At 40.3% G+C, this 22,091-nt stretch overlaps 1 protein-coding gene across 1 annotated transcript; it reads left to right on the plus strand.

The window, feature by feature from the left end:
* The first annotated feature begins 1,746 nt into the window (after positions 1-1,746).
* LOC117460102 (uncharacterized) lies at positions 1,747-8,667 on the plus strand. Its single transcript, XM_034101337.2, has 2 exons — positions 1,747-1,845; positions 6,432-8,667. Exon 2 carries the CDS (start codon positions 6,510-6,512, stop codon positions 7,284-7,286), a length of 777 nt encoding a protein of 258 aa, XP_033957228.1. The 5' UTR covers positions 1,747-1,845; positions 6,432-6,509; the 3' UTR covers positions 7,287-8,667.
* Positions 8,668-22,091: the final 13,424 nt, after the last annotated feature.

A 22,091-nucleotide genomic window follows, 5' to 3' on the forward strand; every position in this document is an offset into this window, starting at 1 on the left:
CTGCCATCAATGTTTTGTAAAATAAAAATTTGAAAAAGTGATAACCTTTTTTTTTTTATGGTGAAACCCCTCCAATGTTTATCCCTGTATCCATGATATATAACCCAGGACAGTAACACGACTTCAATCTGAAGGAGAAAATAAAAATATAACGTGAACACCCTACAATTCGTATATCCGACAGCACTTGAATGCAGCAAAAGTTGACTGGTGTGTTAACAGTATCTCACGTTGCCGGGAAATAACCAGGGGCCCTTCTCATTCGGTTAAATGGATTCCTTGCGTCCCTCACTTGCGTCGTTTCCCTGTGACTAGTCCCTCCCACCAGGGAAGCATGGAGAGATACAAGGAAACCACGAGAAGCAGGGAAATGAGTGTTAAGAGCAATGGGACGTCCTTTCCTCCGGGGCTTGACGTGAAGCGACGTCCGTTTGTGATGACGCTGCACAGCTGATCGTCTGACAGCAGCCAGCTCTGTCCCCGTTATTTCCACACACACCCCCGCCTCTGTTAGTACACATTTACTGACACAAACATTTGTATCATCTGTTGTAGACCCAAACACATTAAATAAAATAAGAACTAATTCTCAAAAAAAGATAAACGCCATTCTTAAAATGTATAAACGAAAAAAGCGATCATGAAAATGTTTACAATAAATGAAGAAAATGATTTTTGACCACTTTGTTGTTCAGATATATCACATATTTGTAACTAAATGATACATTAATTGAAACAAAACACAGTATAAACTGAGGAGTGACTCCCGTGAGGTTCATGTATTTTCTTCACTCCGCTGGGAAACTGCTCTCATGTCAAGAACATAGGTCAAGAAGCATCAGATCAGTGCATGCGCTGCATCGTCCAATCAGTGAGCGATACACAGAAAAGGGGCGGGGCGAGTGTCTGAGGATGTCATCGAAGGATGGTCTGGTGGTTCCTCGGTTATAGCTCCTCCATTATCGCTCCTCGCTCCTCGGTCCTCCTCAAGATGGCGCAGACAAATCAACTTCCGGTGAGACCGAGACCGAGGAGCGAGGAAATGAAAAATAAGAGAAGTGAGAAGGGCCCCCGGTTTCCCAAGGACGATTTCTTAACAAATGCCTCTGTATTTCCTGTTGAGAAAGATTTACTCTTTATGGCAGTATATTGATAAACTTCTGTGTTAGCTTTACGGATGTATACATTATTAAAAATACATTCAACAGAGTTATAAACGTAACTTTAAAAGAACGAAATGTTTTTAAATACCTAGGCTTCAAAATGACCATATACTTTTGTAAACATTAACATATCCTCAAAGTCAAGTCAACTTTATCGTCTATATTCCCATTTGTGTGTACATGTGAGAGATTGAAATATACCGTTTCCCACAATCATGAATATAGAAACAAATGTATATAAAAAATGGGATTGGATTGCTATCAAAAGATAATATACTAAATGGACCTGTTGACATTAAATGTTATAAATGATACTTTAACAAATAAACTAAATGTTTTTAATTAGGTATGGCTACATTTTTCAAAATGCCAAATATATACTTTTGTAAACATTATGGGATTTATATCAAAAGATAACATACTAAATGGACCTGCAAACATAAAATGGCCCATAAAGATCGACTATGAAGGGTACCCTTTTTGCTTCAGGTCTTTTATGGTAAGACCACACATATGTTCGTCTGCAGTTCTTGAGGCTGAACTTAATGTGCACTTGATGTGAGTTACAGCTTCCTCTGTGGGACACTTCCCCCATCATGACGTCAGCTGGATGTGAGCTTTCCTCCCCATCCCAGCCTCAAACTGACGCATTCACATATCAGCTCTTCAGCAGCAACTTGAGGTGAGTTACACCCCAGCAATCTGGAACACTTTCTAACATTGGTGATCATTTCCTGTACTTTAACAGCTTATATGTTCCCTGCAGTTGGACCGTAAAAGAAACAGAGAGCCAAGCATTGCTGTATATTCTCATATTACTTTACAGAGCTTTTACATTCCTGTGTCTGAGAGTTATGTAATAGAAACATTCCCGCATCTGTTGTGATGAAAAAGTGTAAAATGTGTCACTGAGAAACACTGCAGCTGCTTATGATGCTGGATTGACCGTTAAATCCCACTGTGAACTTCTGAAAGTTTACCTTGTGAGAATAAATGATAGATGTCTTACAGGGCAAACATTTTTCTTTATCCAAATGTTTGAGGTTTGAGTCACTTCATGTTCAAGTGAGTGAAGCATAGCTCTTCCAGATATGTGCTCAGACATTCATTCATGGTAATCTCTGTGGGTGGAAAGTATTGTAAAGCCAGGACACAACCACTTTCTCCCTGGGAGTAACCAAACTGTGGCCATCTGAAAGTAAATCTTCACACATTTCCACGAAGCTGGGCAGAGCTACGTGGTCGTGACAGTCAAACTGAGCTTTTATCAAGTGTTTTATAACGCTGGTAAAACATCTTCCTCCTGCTTTTCCCTTTGTTCTCAGCATCAATATGCATAACAGAAATATCATTTTCATATTTATAAAAAAAAAACATTCAACTAGCTTGGTGTCTTGCCTCTTATGGCGTCTAAAAAGTTTTTTGTAAGTTCGAGTGCATTAGCCCTGGATAGCTTCAGTATGGAGAGGCCATGGTTATTTAAGTCATTTGTTTTTACAAAAACCTTATCGCTTAAAAAAGAATACCTCATAATTTGGGCAATATGCTTTCTTACCGAGATGACAAGGCACTGAATAAAAAAAATGTGGTGCAAAATTCCAGTGAAAACGTTGTAATACATTTCCATCACATTTCAGAAAAACATTTAACCTTGTTTTGTGTAACTTTTAGAAATATGTTCATATGTCAAAAAAAAAAAATAAAATATGTCAATTGTCAAATCTAAATGTAAAAATGTAAATCTAAAAAGTTTAAAAAAACATCCAAATAGGAAACAAAGTTAATTGTCCTGTGCAGATTAAATATAAGATGTAAAAAGTGATATTTAGAGGTGCTGGTGAAGTGATGTTGCTTCGTGGTTTGCTTATATACTGTAGTACTACCTTGTATCTCTTGTCATCCATCTTTCAGCAAGAAATGAATGAGGTTTGTTTCCCAAAATGTAGCTTGAAAGTTACTCATATAAAGTCTTCCAACAGCAAACCATGTTGTTTGTCCATGACCTCCAGAAGAACACTCTTTCAGAGTTGAAAATAAATCTGTGATAATATGGCTAAGGTTTGAAAATTACTATTTTTTGCCAGGCAACCTCTGTCAGTGTGGCTTCAATAATAAACGGTTAAGGTTCGGGAACGGTTGTGGTCAAGCTTTACAAAACAACATTGTCTCGCGGTATTTGCTCCCGTCATAATTACTACGGCTGCTAGAGGGGTTTGTCAGTTCAGACTTTTGTTGTTTTTTGGACACTGAAATCAAGGAAGCTGTGGCTTTTCTTCGAAGGAGATTCTTAATTATTCCTGTATGTTCATCTCAAAGGGATAATCCACCCGTTTTGTACCTCATGAGAATCCAAACACTTTTGTCTGCACACTTGAAAGGTGGCTCTTCAAAGTTTGCGACTTGCTTTGTCGCTGAGCATGGCAACTGTGGTCAGTTTGGGTTTTCATCAGTTGTGATTGATTCAAGTGGTGAGGGCAGCATTTTAGACTAATAACAACTGTTTAGAAAACTGTAATTGTATTTAATGAGAAAATACATTTTTGAAGGAAGCAATTTAAGCTTTACTGAAGGACTGCTGATATTTTTACATGTTTAGAGATTAAGCCAATTTCCCCAGCCTGTCTGAGGCTCTAAGCCCTAAGCCTATATACATAAAGACATACAGGTCGAAATAAATGGGTTTAGTGATGAGAAATACGTTGTTAAAATAAATGTATTTGCTGACAGCAGTGTTATTGACATGTGTGTGAACCTGTGCTTAAAGGTGGGGTAGGTAAGTTTGAGAAACCGGCTCGAGATCGCTAGAATTTGAAAATACACAACCGGAGAAAATCTGCCACTTCCTTATAGAGCCCCTCCTCCAACACACACGAACGCGCACATGACCAATGAGGGCACGAGATAAGTTTGTGCCCCGAAGGAAGGCTGACAGGCAGGTAGGCCATCCAATCCGTTTAGCCGGGCCGGCTAAACCGATTGGTTGTACTTTTTATAGTATTACGGCTTCTACAGATGACCTTTTTTTATGGATTTTTTGTCAAAGCACTTAAAATATTCATTGCTATCGGGATGTTAAGAGCATTCCATGGAATATAACAAAAAGTGTATCTCGAGCCGGTTTCTGAAATGTACCTACCCCACCTTTAAAGGTGCGTCTTGTCACTCTGCATTTGTTTTGTTAAAAAAACGTAAATATTTAAAAAAAAAAAAGCAACGGCCGATTTGAGCAAATGTTACTCAAACAGAATTAAATATTGCAGTTGTATTTGATTTGGTAATTTAGAAATGTGTTAGGCAGCAGGATGATGGAATTAAACAGCTGTTCCTGTGTTCAGCGGTTTGAAAAAAACATGTCATGGTGTGGCTCAATTGAGCTTAGACGGTAATAGTTTTTGGAGGTCGATAGCTTTAGCTAAACGCTTGTTACCAAAAGAGTCTTGATGTTTTTGTAGGGTTAGTTAACAAATACAGAGCATCGTAAGATGTACCTTTAAGCACAACACTGTGGTCATCAAATGTATTTGGTCTAATAGCTTATTTTTCATCCCTAAACACATTCAGTATGTTATTTACTGTGAGATATTTTTTATAAGCAAGCACAATCTGAAAAGTAAAGAATCCTAAAAGTCTGCTGTGATCAGTAAGTACAAACTAATGCTTTGCAGCCAAACACTGTTCAGACCCTCCAAACTGTGTCTCCAAATATATCAGTGTGACATGTGCGTAAAATGTATGCACAAGCCTTTTTATTGAATTGTGCAGCCATAAAAATCATAAAGCACATACTAATACTGTCAGACATTGCGAAATAGGAATATTTGTACAACATTAAAGGCATAAAAAGGGGATAAGAAACAGGATGTTAAATGTACTGTAGATAATTCACTTCTGTTTTAAAGTCACATGAGGCAGAAAGGAAGAATGTGGTGGTCAACTCTGCCCTGGCTTCAAAACCAAGCAGAGTCGTGTTCGTGGCCCAGACCTTTGTGAAAGCCAAGATTTCTAAACAATGTTTTCCCTGGAATCTCAAAGCAATCTTCACAGTTATAATTTTCTAAATGTGTGTGTATGTGGGAAATTCAATAAGGGCTCCAAGTGCCAAGTGTGTGTGCCTGTGTCTCTGTGTGTCTCTGTGTGTGTGTCTCTGTGTGTGTGTGTGTGTGTGTGTGTGTGTGTGTGTGTGTGTGTGTGTGTGTGTATGTGTATGTGTATGTGTATGTGTGTGTGTGTGTGTGTGTGTGTGTGTGTGTGTGTGTGTGTGTGTGTGTGTGTGTGTGTGTGTGTGTGTGTGTGTGTGTGTGTGTGTGTGTGTGTGTGTGTGTGTGTGTGTGTGTGTGTGTGTGTCAGAGAGCTGATCCAAACCAGCTGTCAGTGTGTCCACATCCCCTCTCTTCACGTCTTGGTAAGGCCATACTTAGCGGATGAGAGACACAGGGGAGCGACCTCGGAGCTTTTCACTCAGCTATCCAATAACATGAATCTCCCATATGAAAGTGGACCTGCGCTGAAAGAGTCCTGAGTTTGTTTATAAGACCCAAGCATTTTTATTTTTATATAAACATTTCTCTCACTAATGCTGATTTTGAACAGCAGTTGAACTTAGGCCACAACAATGTCAGGATTATTATCTTATGTCGAGGTAACTTTATTATGTGTCGATGAAATGAAAGTTCACACCAGCACCCCGGGTTGTTGTAAATCATTAACCGGAGTAATAGAATCGGACATGGGGAGGACCGATGTGTTAACAGAAGATTCAATTACAACATAAATAATACTGCTGGAATGCAGTGAAAAAATATTCAAATATTTCACTTAAAGGGGCCCTATCTGCTCACTTTCAGGTTAAAATTGGTATTTGTGACATGTTTCCATGCTGCTCTTTTCACCCTCTGTCTGAAACCAGAGCCCAGTCTGCTCTGATTGGTTAGCTGGCCAGCTCTGTTGTGATGGGTAAACTGCTTAAAGATGTCCCGTCCCTTAGCCTATCTTGTACAATTTGTTGGAGCGCTAGCCAATAGAAGCGCTGGTGTCATATAGTGATGTCACCATGTCATGGAAGTAAACAAAGAAGTCCAATGGAGGCGCTTCAGGCGGGGGGAACTTTGGGATTTTAGCCTTTGTAGACCATTTACATGCACAGAAACCTATACAACACTACAGGAGAGGGAAAAAAAAAAAAAAAGCCTAATTGGTTCCCTTTAATATACAGTGTGTAAAATGTTGTTTAGTACGTCTCTGATATTGATTGTGTTCTCTTTTCTATAGGCTCAGGTGTGTTTCTGAAGACACACCCCCACCCCCCACATGAGTCAACATGCTGCCTGAGACCCTCCTGCAGCAGTGATGGCGGCCCTCAGCCCCCCTGCCCCGCTCCTCTGTGTGCTGCTGTGTGTCTCGGTGGCTCTGCAGCGCTCTGACCTGCGCCTGGCCTATGTGACCCACAACAGCTTCTTCTACTACTCCTGCAGCCAGCTCCCGCAGCCCTGCAGCCTGTCGTCCCTCACAGACTGCAGATGCAAGGACATCCAGTCGTACTCCACCCCTGTTTTCGGGGCAAGACGTTTAACAGTTTGGTTCACGTCGCCGCTAAACACGGCACGTCTGCTCAACAACTCTGAGGTGAGGCACCTAACTCTCATCCACTGTGGATCCAGAGAGACGCCTTCTTCTTCCCTGGAGGGCCATTTTTCTGTGCAGCACCTGGAGAGACTGACCATGGTGAACATGGCGCAGAGGCCTGTTTATCAAAGTCCAGATGCAAACAGATTTAGAACCTCAAACAGTGACCCAGACAGGGATAATGGAGCTCACTTTGACTCAAATAGATACAACAGGGAAGAAGACACAAACATGGACATGGTTGAGGACCTGCAGAGAGAGTCCTTTGATTTTTCCCCATTCCAGATCCAGGACATCTTCCTGGGCAGGGAGCTGGGAGCAGCGTTTCATGAACAGGCCCGACTGGGGGTCATCCACAGCTCCGTGCTGGAGTGGGGGGCGGAGGCCAAAGCCTACACTGTCCAAACACATATAGACAATGACGGCATGCTGCCCTTTCAGGACCTCCACCTGCCGAAGTTACCAGAGACCTCTGTCATATATGTCAGCTTTGTGTACTGATACTGAGTAACTTAGAACAACAGAGGGAAGAGGATCCAGTGTGCAGGACCTGCAAACAATCTCTGTCTTGCTCAGCAGGGGTCCTGTTTCAGAAACTATCCTCTTTCTTAAGGAGAATCTAAAGTAGGACTTTTCCCAATTGCTTTTCCCTTGCTTACCAAACATTCTAACCAATGGCCACCAATCTTTCCTCACATGGCCGGGCTAAACTACTTTGTATTTATCATTGTCACATACGATAACATACATTGACAAATACAAAGATTGAGCAAAAACAGCAATGGACACTCAAATTTGAGATAGATAATTACGTATAAAGGGAAAGTTTCTTAGTCGTGATACCGAAATAAGGAGAGATTATTCAATATTTTGATGAATAAATAAGGAGGCTCTTGAAATACAAATTCCCTAAGTTACTTATAGGGACATTCACTAAGAACCTTAGAAAACTACATACGATTTTATTGTCAAATAGCTTTAATTGTATTTTTCCCAAGCGACCTGGAAAGCATGCACAGCTGTTTATCAGCATGATAGAAGAAGATATGTTAACTAACGAGAGACCCTCTGAGGGAGCAGAATATCAACCCCCTCCAGCTGACGAGTCCTTTGTTCTAAATACTGTAATTAGATAATGGTGTAATCCCTAATATGAAATAATAGTGACGATCTGGTGGCTTTGAACGAGTTGAGCATTTATTCTCCTCTTGTTTTTCCTCTCCACCAAAAAGAGAAATGAGAACTTCCATCAAGAAATTCATCCAACAAAACGTCTGAATTCAGATTGAATGAAAAGCTGCTGGCTGTTCTTTCTTCGGTTCAGGAAGCCACGTTTATCAGATGAGAAAAACAGGAGGGTTTAGCATTTAAGCCAAAATGTCATAAAGAGGGAGGACATTCCACACATTTGGACACAGAATGAATTCTTCGCAGCTCTGCTTTTTTCATTTTCTCCAGCTGACACTGACCTCTGGTCCCTGTGTAACAGCACAGATATCTCCTCTGGGACATTGCAGTTTGTTTTGAAATGTATGCAGCTTTAAACCACAAGATGGCAGCAGATACATCTCAGTAAAAGAGGAAGAAGCAAACTGCAGTGTTGAGGAAGGACTGAGATAATATACATAAATATGACAGCAGGAGATAAAACGTGTTTTTCTTCTTTTTGTTCTTAAAAATCCAGTAAACATTAAATTCAACAAATGTGTCATGAAGCATTTCAGCACTTTAAAAGCTTGTGATGAATGACATAGGATAGAGATACATTGTTAATAGTAAATGAAGTGTGGCATGATATTTATTGGTTTACAAAAGTGAAATTAACAATGTTATCGCTTGCGCTTGTTTACAACAAAAACAAAAATAAATGATTAACTCATGACTTGTAAATCAATTATTAATATTGTCCAAAACCTGGTCTGTCCAAATCAAATCAACTCCACCATCAGACACGTGAGGAGGGGATTGTTGCAAAAATATACAATATATGTCCATATGTGTACATGATCCACAGTGGCACATCTAATATTATACATGTAAACCATTTGTTGATTTTAGAGTTTCATAAAGAAATGCTTTAGGTCTGTCGTCTGTGAAGTCACATTTTAAAGGTGTGACCAATCTAAAGCTATACACAAATAAAATGTTGTTGTTTTTGCGTTGTATATTTAAATATACTCATTACGAGGTACAGCTGCATTGGTCATTAAAAAAAGACGTGTGTGTCTTTGTTTTCATTTGTTAATTTGATAATGATTGCAGTCCTGTTTAAAGACGCTGCATGCTCGTGTGTGCATGTGCGTGTGTGTGTGTGTGTGTGTGTGTGTGTGTGTGTGTGTGTGTGTGTGTGTGTGTGTGTGTGTGTGTGTGTGTGTGTGTGTGTGTGTGTGTGTGTGTGTGTGTGTGTGTGTGTGTGTGTGTGTGCTGACACCTGCTAGAGAGCTGCTTATTTGCATGATAAACGTGCAGCCCATCTTGTTAAGCGCCCTGAATGTAAACTGATGTCGCCTGTTGATCCTGCACCTGAGAGGTCAGCCCCGCCCCCGACAAAACACCGGGGCAATTACCGGAGAAATCCCCGGATGTCTTGTTGAGGCAGCCTCTCCTTACGGAAATCCAACCTAAAGGGTTTGGGAGAAACTGTGACCTTCACTTGGGATAATGTGAAGACAAACTACCAGTGGTGTAAAAAGTAGGTAGTCCAACTGGTAGGCTACTTTAGTACAATTATGAGAGTACGTTATTTGAGTATTTACTTTTGCTGTTCTTCTACACAACCAATCCGCATAATAAGTACTTTTACTTAAAGTACATTTGTATGCTAGTAGGCTACTTTTGTACTTTTACTCGAGTAACATTTTGAATGCAGGACTTTTACTTGTAACAGAGTATTCCTACAATAATCTACTTCTACGTTTCCCTAAATACAAGATCTGATTACTAAAAAAACTAAATCAATTACGTTCAGTCTGATATTCTGAATGCGTAATATAAAAGGTGGACAGGCGGGGACTACACCGGATTGATTTTAGGTCCCTCCTTTAACCACGCTGCCACCGTCTCCTCACCGGCAGTTTAGCAGTAAAACATTTTTATAATCAGACGTTATTGTTCGCCGCCTCCTTGTGGGAGATGCGCCCATGTTCATTTTTTAAAAGGGCAAATCAGCCATAATTCAGTTTATAGACTGCAGCGCGCAGGGGAGAAATGCCTGGATGAATATTCATTAGAGACCGCCTGAACTGCCACGCTGGGTGATTCATTGGGCATATGTAAATATCACTCACTTTAATTGCCCCTAAACTGACTCAACATAATGTTGTCATTAGCAAATTATTACTTATTTGTGATACTAATGGTACGGTATGGCGCGTAGTGCTGAAGCCCCACATATATGATTGCAATTACAGCTCTTTTATTCACTACTGATGGATCTGTGTATGTGTGCGCGCGTGTGTTTGTGGCTAAGGTGCCAACAATTCATTTCTCAGACATGCACGGAAGACTTCACTCGACCCAGTCATTAGACACACACAAACACACACGCACACACATCACATACAAACTGAACTCAGGACAGTTTTATGGACATGTTAATGTGTTCTTTATGTATCTGTATCATCTGGACTGATTTAGAATTAAAAGGAAATAATTTCTCCTCTCAACTTCTTAAACCTTAATATAGTTCCTTATTCACTATAATAATTAGATCATAATTACTGGTCAAATAAAAACAAATACAAATAAAGTTAACTGAATGGTTATAATAGACATTTATCTGTGTGGCAAGCCTTGAGATACTCATATGAAATACAATTCCAAGTTATGGTTTGTGTATATGGACTATACCATCTGAAAAATATGCATTCAATTGAACGCGTGCAAAAAGATCAACATGTTATTATCTTATAAATGATCATGTATAAAACTACATATTTGAAACTATGATTTTTAATCCTGATTTTAGAATCTAAACTATTCAGTAAGTGATGTTTTAGAGTCCTTAAAAAGTGCAGTTCAATTAGAATCTGCATAAAAAACCTAGTGAATAAAAGATATTTCAACGAGGAACAACAACATTTAAGTATGCACAAAGTTTGTTCTTTGCTATAATGTTGATAATGTCTTCATTATAATAATAATAATAATCTCAAGAAATCTCGAGAAAAAGGAGTTATATTTCCCCAGATGGACAGATTGAGACTACAGATGCGAAATGACCACATACACACACAAAGTGGGTGTTTACTATAAGTCAGTGGGGAAGAAAAGTTAACCAAAATGCAGGTACACAATATTAAATACTCTGCTGTCCCAAAAGATTTGTTTTTGTTTTAGATTCAGAGTCCTCCAGACTCAATATATGTTAATCTGAAGAAAAATGATCGGGGATTAAAGATACTTTGTGGATTTACTATTGCGAGATTTATTAATTCATACACAAAAACAAACAAAGTTTAGTTCAGAAAAACAAAGCCTGGCATCAGATTCTTGACATTTACCTAAATCCTCTGACTGCAAACTCCTCCATGACTCACCCTGAAACCCGAGGCTGTCGTATTTTTTTAAATGACCTATTGTTGTATATTTTAAAAGAATATATGTCACAGTCTGCACAACACGGTGTGGAGTTGTTTTATAGAGGCAGCAGCAGTTTGAAACAACAACCATGACAAAACAGGCCAACAAAACAGAGGGAGAGAGAGAAGGACAGGCAGGGACAAATAATGATGTGTGTGCGTCTGTGTGTGCGTGTGCGTGCGTGCGTGTGTGTGTGTGCATCTGTGAGAGACTGTGAGGGAGCTAATAAAGTAATGTGATGGATGATCTCCTTTCTCCCAGAGGGACCAGCACCATGTAAATTGGCCCACACAATGCATTATGGATAAGGCAGTTGAGATTATAGCTTGTTAATGTGTCCCTCCCTCGTCTCCTCTCTCACTCTCTCCCTCTGCTTCGGCTCAGGCAGTGACATGGTCACCTCATTGTCGGGGCACGTGGGTCTTTTAGGTGCAGATGGAGAGGGAGAGGAGCTGTGCCAGGTTTAGTGGAGTAAGTTTGTGTATCTGTGTGTGTAAATTTATATTACTGACATGGCGGGGACCAAAGTCTGTTTACACAGTCACATCACGATGACTGACCTCCCTTATGGGGACCGTCTTTTTGTCCCCACATGGTTAACTTTTAAGATTTGTGTTTTGGTTACAAAAACAGTGAGTGAGTGTGTGTGTGTGTGTGTGTGTGTGTGTGTGTGTGTGTGTGTGTGTGTGTGTGTGTGTGTGTGTGTGTGTGTGTGTGTGTGTGTGTGTGTGTGTGTGTGTGTGTGTGTGTGTGTGTGTGTGTGTGTGTGTGTGCGTGTGTGTGTGCCAGGCATCCAGCAGAGACAGTCGGTCGGCAGGGGCCAGGGCTGTGGACATATGTCTTCCACCTCCCTCCCTCCCTCCCTCCCTCACCCTCCCCACCCCCCCCCGTCCTCCTAAGAGGGTGCCAACCCCCCACAACCTCCCTCCATCCCCCTTTAACTCCCCCATCCTCCCACTCTCCCCCCTCCTTGCAGGCCTGTCCAGGGACCAGTTGGACCATCTGTTGAAGCAGGACCTGGTCTAGAGGAAATGCTACTAGCTTTGTGGCTAGCCGGGCTGTCGCTAACTAGCAGGAGTATGTGCTTCTGTTGGATGCAGGGTGTGTGTCAGGGCATCCCAGGGCAGATGTTCCCCGGCACATTTGTCCAACAAAAATAAAATGATTGTCTCTTTTTTGGGGGGACTTTTTTATAATTTAAGCTTGGTCGTAAACGATCCCACCAATAAAACCGTGAGCCTTCATAAGTTATTAATGAGAAACAGCACATTATTTCTCTCTTATATATGAAGAGGCCTAATTTATAAGCAATTTAGCAGCAACCTACACTTGTTTTCTATAATCCAGTCCCTCTCCGACATTGACCTTCTTACAGTACATTAATCTGAGTCAATTTAACAATTAAATATTTAACTAAAAAAGAGAACATTGGCATCGTGAAAAAGGACACTGTACATTAAACGATCACTTCAATCAATACTGTTTTGTTTATCAGGCAACTCTCCGACCTGAGGTACAAATGGGGAATCATGTTTACTGACTGCCTCTCAATAAGTTTGCAGTTGCATCATTGATAGTTTAAAGATGAAGTGAAGAGAATTTTTTTTTGGAAAGCTCTGGTAAATGGTCAGCAGGGATGTAAAACATTACGCAATCTGTGCCTAACTGGTCAACAGCATTCAAAAGCAGCTGTATGGTCCTTAAAGCGTCTAATAAACAAGTGTAGGGAAACCAGCAGGAAAATGGCTGAATGGTCCCACTGAGAGCTCAACACCTGCACACACTCAGCTCACACAAACAGCTGCTCTGATACACTGGGATGTTTTACTGCTACTCAGTAAATCTTTGTTTACTTTAATAATCTGTAGGGCACTGAAACCTGATGACTTTGAATGTTCTTACATGGGGATCTATTTAAGCAAAGATGCAGCATTTACCAGTTGTTCGACTTTTCTCACGTGTGACTAACCTGCATCAGTAATTTGTTGGTGAATCCAACAGGAATAAAGATAATGAAATGCTTGATCCATTGCACATTAAAATTGCAAACATGTTTCTTATTACTGATTCATCTGTGAAGAATTACCCATCTGTGAAATGTCAGAAAAAGAAAAAAAACATGTCTTCAAATAGCTTGTTTTCTGTCTTTGCATCACATAAAGCTCAATCAATCCTCACATTTTAGAAGCTGGAAAATCTGACTTATACCAACTGATCTGTCGACTGATTAATCAATTAATGAACTAACAGTTTCAGCACCAGACACGTGTTCTGACCCTCTTTGCTGAAAAAGCAGGGCAGATTCTCAACAACCTTGAAATGGGTTATAATGGGGGTTTAAATCACGTAGCGTGTTCCCGGCTCGCTGCGTCTTATTCAGACAATCTACTAAGCAAGGCCAGCTTAGTGGATCTGATGTTTGTGTGTGTGTGTGTGTGTGTGTGTGTGTGTGTGTGTGTGTGTGTGTGTGTGTGTGTGTGTGTGTGTGTGTGTGTGTGTGTGTGTGTGTGTGTGTGTGTGTGTGTGTGTGTGTGTGTGTGTGTGTGTGTGTGTGTGTGTGTGTGTGTGTGTGTGTTGGCTGGACCCTCCGCGGCTGTGTGTGTGGGTGGTTGCCTCCACCCATTAGAACGGGTCATCTCTCCCTCATGGAGAGTTTTCACGGCTGTGAAGCGGATTAGGAGCAGGGAGAGGAGGAGGAGGAGGAGGAGAGATTATGAGGCAGGCTGGAAGGAGGAAGGAGAGAACGACAAAAAGAGAGCATAGCATTTGTTTGTGGTATAGCTGTCACTCGTCCGGAGTGACCGGCTTACAGTGAGTACAAATGGAGGAACAAGTGAACGCTGGCATCTCGGCACAAGTGGCCTTTAAGAAAGACGAGAGAAGGGCTAAAGAGGGGATTATGTTGGGTTAAAGAGAGACAGTCCTTAACACGCTTATAATTACATATTTATACCACAACACTTACAAAACAGAGGAAATAAGGTTTCCATCCAACTGTCAGGTCAACTATATTGAGTTGTGCAGGTTGTTTATGTTTCCTGCTGTAATTTAACGTGCAGAACTCAATACATGCTGCAGAATATCCATGACATTAGTGGAGGTTGAGGTGATCATATTGCATCCTGCACACATCATTTTGGTTTTGAACATTGAACAGCCATTTTCCTTATAACATTTAATATTGAACGCTGTGTTTGAACATTTCTTCACCTTTGAATTATGTTTTTTGCCACCAAAATAAAAAATAAAAATGTTTTATGTAAAAATATGATTTGAAATCGATATTAACTTTTACGGTTTTAAAATAAATATTTATGATATGAGGCAAATGCGTTCTACCAACATTATATTCTTTTAATCACCATTAGCTAAAATCTTTGTAATTTTACTTTATGAAATGTAAAAACCATGTAAATGACTTAATGCATGCATGTTTAAACACAAGATTCATAAATATGAATTGTATGTCTTGTCTGTATGCACAAAAACAGCAGCAGCGAAACAAAGAGTGCATGCACCAAGTAGAGTTTTCCATCAGGATATACAGTATTAAAAATACTTTCTTAATGCTGGCGTCATAAACTTAAAGGGCCCACGTCATGGCCATGATCATATTTCCATCGTTGAGGTCTACTAGAATATATTTAAATTGTGCAATTTTCCAAAATCACATTAGTTTCTCATACAGCATCTCTGTAAAGTAGCCTATGTGTATTCACCAGGTATTCACTCTCTGTCCTAAACGGCTTGTTGGAACTCCTGCCCCCCCCCCCCCCCCCCCCCCTCTGTGAGCCCAGTGTGCTCTGATTGGTCGGGACGTTGCGAGGCTCGTTGCGAGGCTCGTTGCGAGGCTCGTTGCTGCGAGGAGCCGACAGGCTTCCGGGTCGACGATACAGCGAGAACAAGCGAAACTCACCCTGAGCACACACAAACACTCACAGCTGAAGTAAAAACAATAAGTGTGGCTTGATATTGAGTAAGAAAAAGGTTTATAACGCTGTGAGAATGGGTCTGCGGAGAGCATTTCTCCACGATCCCAACTCGTCTATTACCAACATTCAGGGACTCCCTGTTAGTTAGCCAAGGGATCCCGGTGTGTGAGGTTCTCCGCGGATTGGTCCATTTGGGCCAATCCGGTCATTTGTTGTTGATTTGGGTGTTCACACGTCACAGTGCCAGGAAGCAAACAATGGAAAATGAGAGATCTCCAACGAGGCGTTTTGGGGCAGCATAGACAGGTATTTTCTGTGATAGAGTTGTACTCGCTACAGGGTGTACTTTGAGGGGTTTTGACTCTGCAGACCGTTTACATGCATACAAACCTTCACAACACAAAAGGGGATGGGTAATAACCGGAAAAGCATGACATGGGCCCTTTAAATTGAAAAAATAACCCTCTAGTAGTGTCTTGTGTGTTTTCTCATATCTGACTGTGTTGCACTGGTGATAAAAAGTTAACTTTTCGCTGTATCAACAAAGTTCCTTAGTGGCAACATCTGTCAACATGCCATCACAAACTCACTGTAAAGAAACAAAACCAAGCTCCTTAAAGTGTCACCATGCCCCATCTCATATTCATAATGAATTGCTGCTATGATAGTCAAAGATGCTTTAATGTGAACGTATGAACTTTCTTTATACAATGTGTAATGCACATCTTAGTGGGTTTCTGAATGGAGCCTGAAGGTGATTAAGACTTAAAGTGAACCAAACAATAAACCAGACAAAGTTTCTCATTTACAATTACAGTTCCTAAACTGCTTTCTTTTTCCTACACCCACACACACACACACACACACACACAGACACACACAAGAGGCACCAGCCGCCAGTTGGTCTTAAAGAGGCAAATTCTTCCGCAGCATTTTCTCAACATCGTAAAGCGTCTGCCGTTAAAGCGATGTTTTTTCAATCCGTCTGCTCTCCCTGACATTTCCAGATAGCGTTGGCGTTAGGTTGATTTGGGGGAATTTGCACACCATATGCTGCTGTGTCAAACACCTTCATTTAAACGGGCTATGGCTCTGCATTCCCTAATAGCAGCATCATTGGAGCTTGTTTATCTAATGTGCCTGTTAATGTTATTTATTGAGAGTCTGCCCGCTATCCAGTTCCTCCATGCATGCTAAGGAGACAGACATAAGATATGCAAATGCTAACGTCCGCCCAACTTCACGGCAGTAAAACAGAACATTTGCATTTGATGTAGCACATAATAAACTGGTTATTAGCATTTTAAATGCGTCAAACAAACTTGAAAAATGTGGCCTGTGCTGGTGCGGTTTTTATTAATGCTGCGTGCAGTCAAAACACACAAACACACGGCACACATACCTTCAAACACGGACAGAACAGTGTGCACGAGCAGACACATAAATAAACAGTGCTGTACACAGGAGCAAACTGGTGTCAAAAGGCAAAGCGTCAGGACAGATGATGTGTTTGATGAAGTCTCTTTCTCTCTCACGCCATAACGTTTCTCTCAGAGCATTAAAATATGCAGACAATTCATTTCCTTAACGATTCATCCTTCAGGCCCCAGAAAAGGAGGTCTGGTATCAGCTTTGATGAGCATCGATGATGAACAATCTGATTTAACAGCAACTGCTGTTGTCTCTGCACACAAGGCATGCTGGTGATCTATTTAAGAGGAGTGTTGACCTTTGGATGTATCGAAACAAAACCCTGTAAAAGTGATTCCAGAAAGTATGACACTTCCTTAAATGGCACCGTGAATAAGCAGGTCAAAGAGAGTTTTTTTAACAATTGAATTAATAGTCAAGTCATGTCTATGTAACCCAATATCACACATTTGCCTCAAGGTGCTTTGCAGTCTGTACAGCATATTACGTCCTCTGTCCTTAGACCTTTGATTTAAACAAGGAAAAACTCATGGAAATAGATTATATAGAATAGACCAAAAAAGTAAAACTGCAGTATTTGTTAGATAATGAAGATGGTAAAATATAGATCTATGTTTGTATGAATATGCATATAGTGCCTACAAGCTTTAAATGATGCAGTTACATGAGCAATATGGCTACCTTTCACATACAGTGGGTTTTTTGTAGTTAAGTGTGGAAAAAATCAAATGATTGGTGAGAAAACGTCAGACGGTGCGAGACAAAGCACAAGAGCAGCTAATGAAGTGATAATCCCTCTTACAGTAATCAATCTGTACACCCTGTAGGCTGCACTACGCTCAGTGTGTGCGGGTGGTTTGAAGTCCAACATTCATCGTCTGTACTTACAGTAAAAGTAAAACTGCAACACGTTTAGTTTAGTGAAGTTCAGAAATACTGTAAGAAGTACAAGCATGCATTTAAAGCTTTACTTTAGAAAAAAGACAACAGTATTAGCATTAAAATATATTTTAAGGAGCAAAAATATGCTAAATTGTAGTCAAGTACAGTAATTGAGTCAATGTACAATTGTATGCTTGTTGCATGGTCACAACATCTGTTAGGGATTTTGTTGGATAAAGATTGAGATGTATGGACACACACACACACACACGCACACGCACACGCACACAGACACACACATACACACACACACACACACACACACCAGACCTGAACCGAACTTTACATGTAACCTCACCCCGCACCCTCACCCCATCACACCGTCTTCAATCCTACATGTTAATCTCTCTCCTTTTCTCCCTCTTTTCTCTGAAACGCACACAAACATACTCACTTTCATTCTCCGCTTGCAGAGACCCCTGCTTCATTTTCTGGTCATGTGCACCCATTGCGAGGGGGCGAAGCGGACACAAAGTGACACAGGGAGCAGTATGGAGGGAGGAGGGGGGGGTGAGGCTGGAGCTGCAGCCTGAAAGGAGGCGATGGGAGGTGTTCGATTGTCCTGCGCTGAAAGGGACAGTTAAAAGGAGAACCTTGTTGCAAAAGCTGGTGGGCCGGGCTGGAGGCTGGTTAAGTGCTGGTGGTGTGTGTAACTATGTGTGTGTCTTTGTGTGCTTGTGTGTGTGAGTCTAATGAGGAGGAGGAGGAGGAGGGTGACTGATGACCGAGGTGAGGATGATACTGGAGATGATTGGCACAAAGTTTAAAGGAATAGTCAGATTTTTGTTTTTGAGAAGGTTGATACCACTGTTGGTCTGTTAAATATGATGCAGCTAGCCTACTGCCAGCAGCTGATTACCTTAGCGTAACATAAACAATGGAAACATCTAGCCTGCCTCTGTCCAGAGAAAACCAAATCTGCCTTCAAGCACCTCTCAATCTCACCAATCAACCCAGAATACCTTCTTGTTTATTTGTATAAAAGCTAAATCACAAAAACAACAATTAGAAATAATTACATTAATACTTCCTGCCGCTCAACAGTTGCAAGACAACCAGCGAACAACCAAGAAAGTCAATCATGGCCAAAACAATTGGGAAATGGAGAAACGTAATTTTTCCACTTCAGTTTTGTACAGATAAAAGTAAGGCTATTTTGAAAGTATGCAAACATCCCAGGCTCTTCCTCGAAAGACAGTCCACCCATTTAAATGAACGACGTGCACTGCCGGACTACTGCTGGACACATTGTTGTTATCATCACTATCCATATCCAACCACCACCTAACATTATCATAAGAACATGGCTATTTTTAGTACTCAGCTGCCTTGTTGTAGAAGATCATGGCGATGGGTGTACGCAGAAAAACAGGTCAACTTGAATGCAGGCACCATAAATCAATTGAGAATGCTTGCTACAGACCTGTGACAATCCGACATTTTCGATATTGTTACAAAAAAAATGCTTCTAAAATAAACTGACAAGATATAAACTAGATGTCAGTCTTTGGGATTATTGTTGGCAGTAGCTTCACAATCAACAATTTGACATTAAGGAAACATTGTCCATCGACTTATCATCAATCTTATGGACAGAAATGAGTGGTTTTGATCTTCTCTAGCTCTCCTCCAGAAAGTGGATAAGCGTATCGCCCCTGCCCCTCAAAACAGTGTTGATTTTATATAAACTTAAACAACTGACTTGATGAATTAGGTGAACACAATTTGAGATAAAGTGACATTTGTCCTTGAAGCAAATCTGACCTTAAATCAGGATTTGAGATCTCTCGCATACAAAGAAAGCAAAGTTTCAACTAAATTGTGACTTTTCAAACAGCAATAAATATTTCTCTTTCAAAAAGGGAAAAACCCACCTCGAGCAGTTATGGAAATTAATCCATAACAGAAAACTTGCTTCTGTTTGATAAAACTCTTCATCAACATGCTTCAGAAAGCTTTGAGAAGCCAAATGTGTATCAGAGCGTGTTGAGACAGAGAGAAATAAGAACATGAAGGTATGTTTCTTCATTAATGAAATGTTAATTTGACTTGTTCCTGCCTAATTAACGCCAATGTCTTCACAGAACAAAACAGCCTCACAAATATTAATTAGGACCTCAATATTCATGTTGGCGGAGACGCTTGTGAGGTCTGTAATTAACGAGCTTTTAATTGTTTGATCGTCTCCTTAATTAAAGGCTTGCTGTAATATGAAGGTTTGTTTACTTTTTCACAAAACAGGAATAAGAAAGACCGAAATCTTATTGATATTCTCTATTACACAGAATTTACCAAGCGATGGAAAATTGAAAAAGTTACCCAAACATTTCTGAGAGGTGTAGCACATCTTTTTACGCTTTTAATCTAAAATATATGAATGTGAGAAATATACTTTTGAAGATGGCTGTGGGTTTTACTCTCAGATCTCTATACTCGTGTTGCCGTCTTCCATCTGCCATTCAAATGCTGCAACCTTTGTGAAATCTCTCTTTGTGCAACTTCAAATGGTGGCTTTGACAGGCAAACTAAAAGGAGAATAGATCGGCAGTTACTCGTGCATTTGGCAAACATACTGTATACTGTAAATCAACATGGTGCAAGCAAACAGGCACAGTTTGTGTTGATTTCTTTGACAATACACAGTTAAGTGAATCTCTCCGAATCCCAACTGGCACTTTGGAGTCCCTCATGAGTTAGTCATCCTGAATACATGCAGTTCATTCATCATTTGGAAGAAGTATTTTTCCCTATTTGACACTGAGTCCCCAGAGCACCAACAACGATGCAACAATACCTATTTTTGACTTTGTTTATTCAATTATTTATGATAAGGTTGTCACGTTTTGAGGGGATGATAATATATATTTTTGGTAAACTCAAACAGTTGTCACTCGTTGTTTAACTACATGACATTAAACCCCCACTTAATCAGACTTATCATATCTTGATGTAAAAACAGGTGGACACAATTTGTAATGTGAAGCTGTTTATTCAGAAGGTGCCGGCATATTTTAGACGGAGCAACAAATCGGAGCTATTTTCAGTAAACTGACACCGAAAGCAATCTCTATGATGACCAGTATTCAAATAATAAAATAGAAATTGCTAAATAAAAGGATATGGTTTCCGTTTGCAACAGATATTCAAAAACAGTAACTAAAACGTACCTATTATTGTGGATTTCACATGAATATGCATACGGTTGATTAAGAGATAATGTTTCGACCTTCAAACGTTGGCTGCGACCTTGACCTTGTGTCTCCCTCCGAGTGTATTTTGCGTTTGCTCCTTTCAACCCAGAGATGTTTAAATGACACCGTTTGTGTCTCAGTGATGGTGAAACAGCCGACTACTGTCCTCACATGCTGCTGGAGGAACGCCTCCGGTGACTGTTTACGGCCCTGAGCTCATTAGAGGGGGGGCAGTGGCCCACCCAGGAGGGAGGAACGGGGAGGAGATCGTTTGTTTTGGGGTTACAGATGGGGTCCAAAACTAGCAAGCCACATGAATGTCTGGGAGCAAATTCATTTTACACAAATATGGCCAGGATCCGTTGAATTTTAAGAATATTGGGTTGCAGATTAAAACACTTGAAATAACTAAAGGATAAGTTAAAGAAGAAAGTAGAAAGAAAGTGAGGTCAAAGAAAACTATTTCTGCTAAAAAGTTAGCAATGATTGAGAGTCAGACCTAGACATTTCAGATGTGGGTATCTCACACTGCTGTAACGTCAATTCATGTACCTTAGTTATTCATGTTTTATTATCTTTGCTTTTAAATGAGTGTTTTTAAATGGCTTTTAATAATATGTTTCTTAATGCTCTTAATGCTCTCATTTTTGTAAAGCACTTTGCCTTGTGTTGAAAGGTGCTATATACATAAACTTGCCTTGCCTTCTGGAACGTGTTGATTTACTTCTGTGAGGAATTTAAAACTGCAATACACAGGTGAGTAACCAAACTACTACTGTACTCACCTTGGATCTTTAAAGTTATTTCATGTGGCAAAGTAACATCATAATTCATTTGGAGTCGCATAAGAGACAATTAAGTCCAATATTAATCTATTTGCTTTGGTCTTCAGACATGCCTGATGGACATATGGGTTCTTTAGCTGCTGAATGCCTAAATATGTTCACCATAAGGATCCCTGACTGTGCCTGCCTACTGCTTGGTGCTGAACAGGTAGAGTACCATTGGTTTTTAGAGCTTTTATACTGAAAACAGTTTCATGCTGTGGCAAGAAATGATGCTATTAGAGCCATGAGCGAGCCAAAAGAGTAAATATGTGGGTTTGACATTTTAACAATGAGCTAAAACTTATATTATAAATTATAACCATAAAGAGGGAAGCTGAAAGAGGAGATTCTCTGTTGGATCATTAATACTATTGACACCTTTCACATTGTCAGTCTCTTCAT

This window comes from Pseudochaenichthys georgianus, chromosome 15, assembly GCF_902827115.2.
Source record: "Pseudochaenichthys georgianus chromosome 15, fPseGeo1.2, whole genome shotgun sequence".
Classification (NCBI taxonomy): Eukaryota; Metazoa; Chordata; class Actinopteri; order Perciformes; family Channichthyidae; genus Pseudochaenichthys; species Pseudochaenichthys georgianus.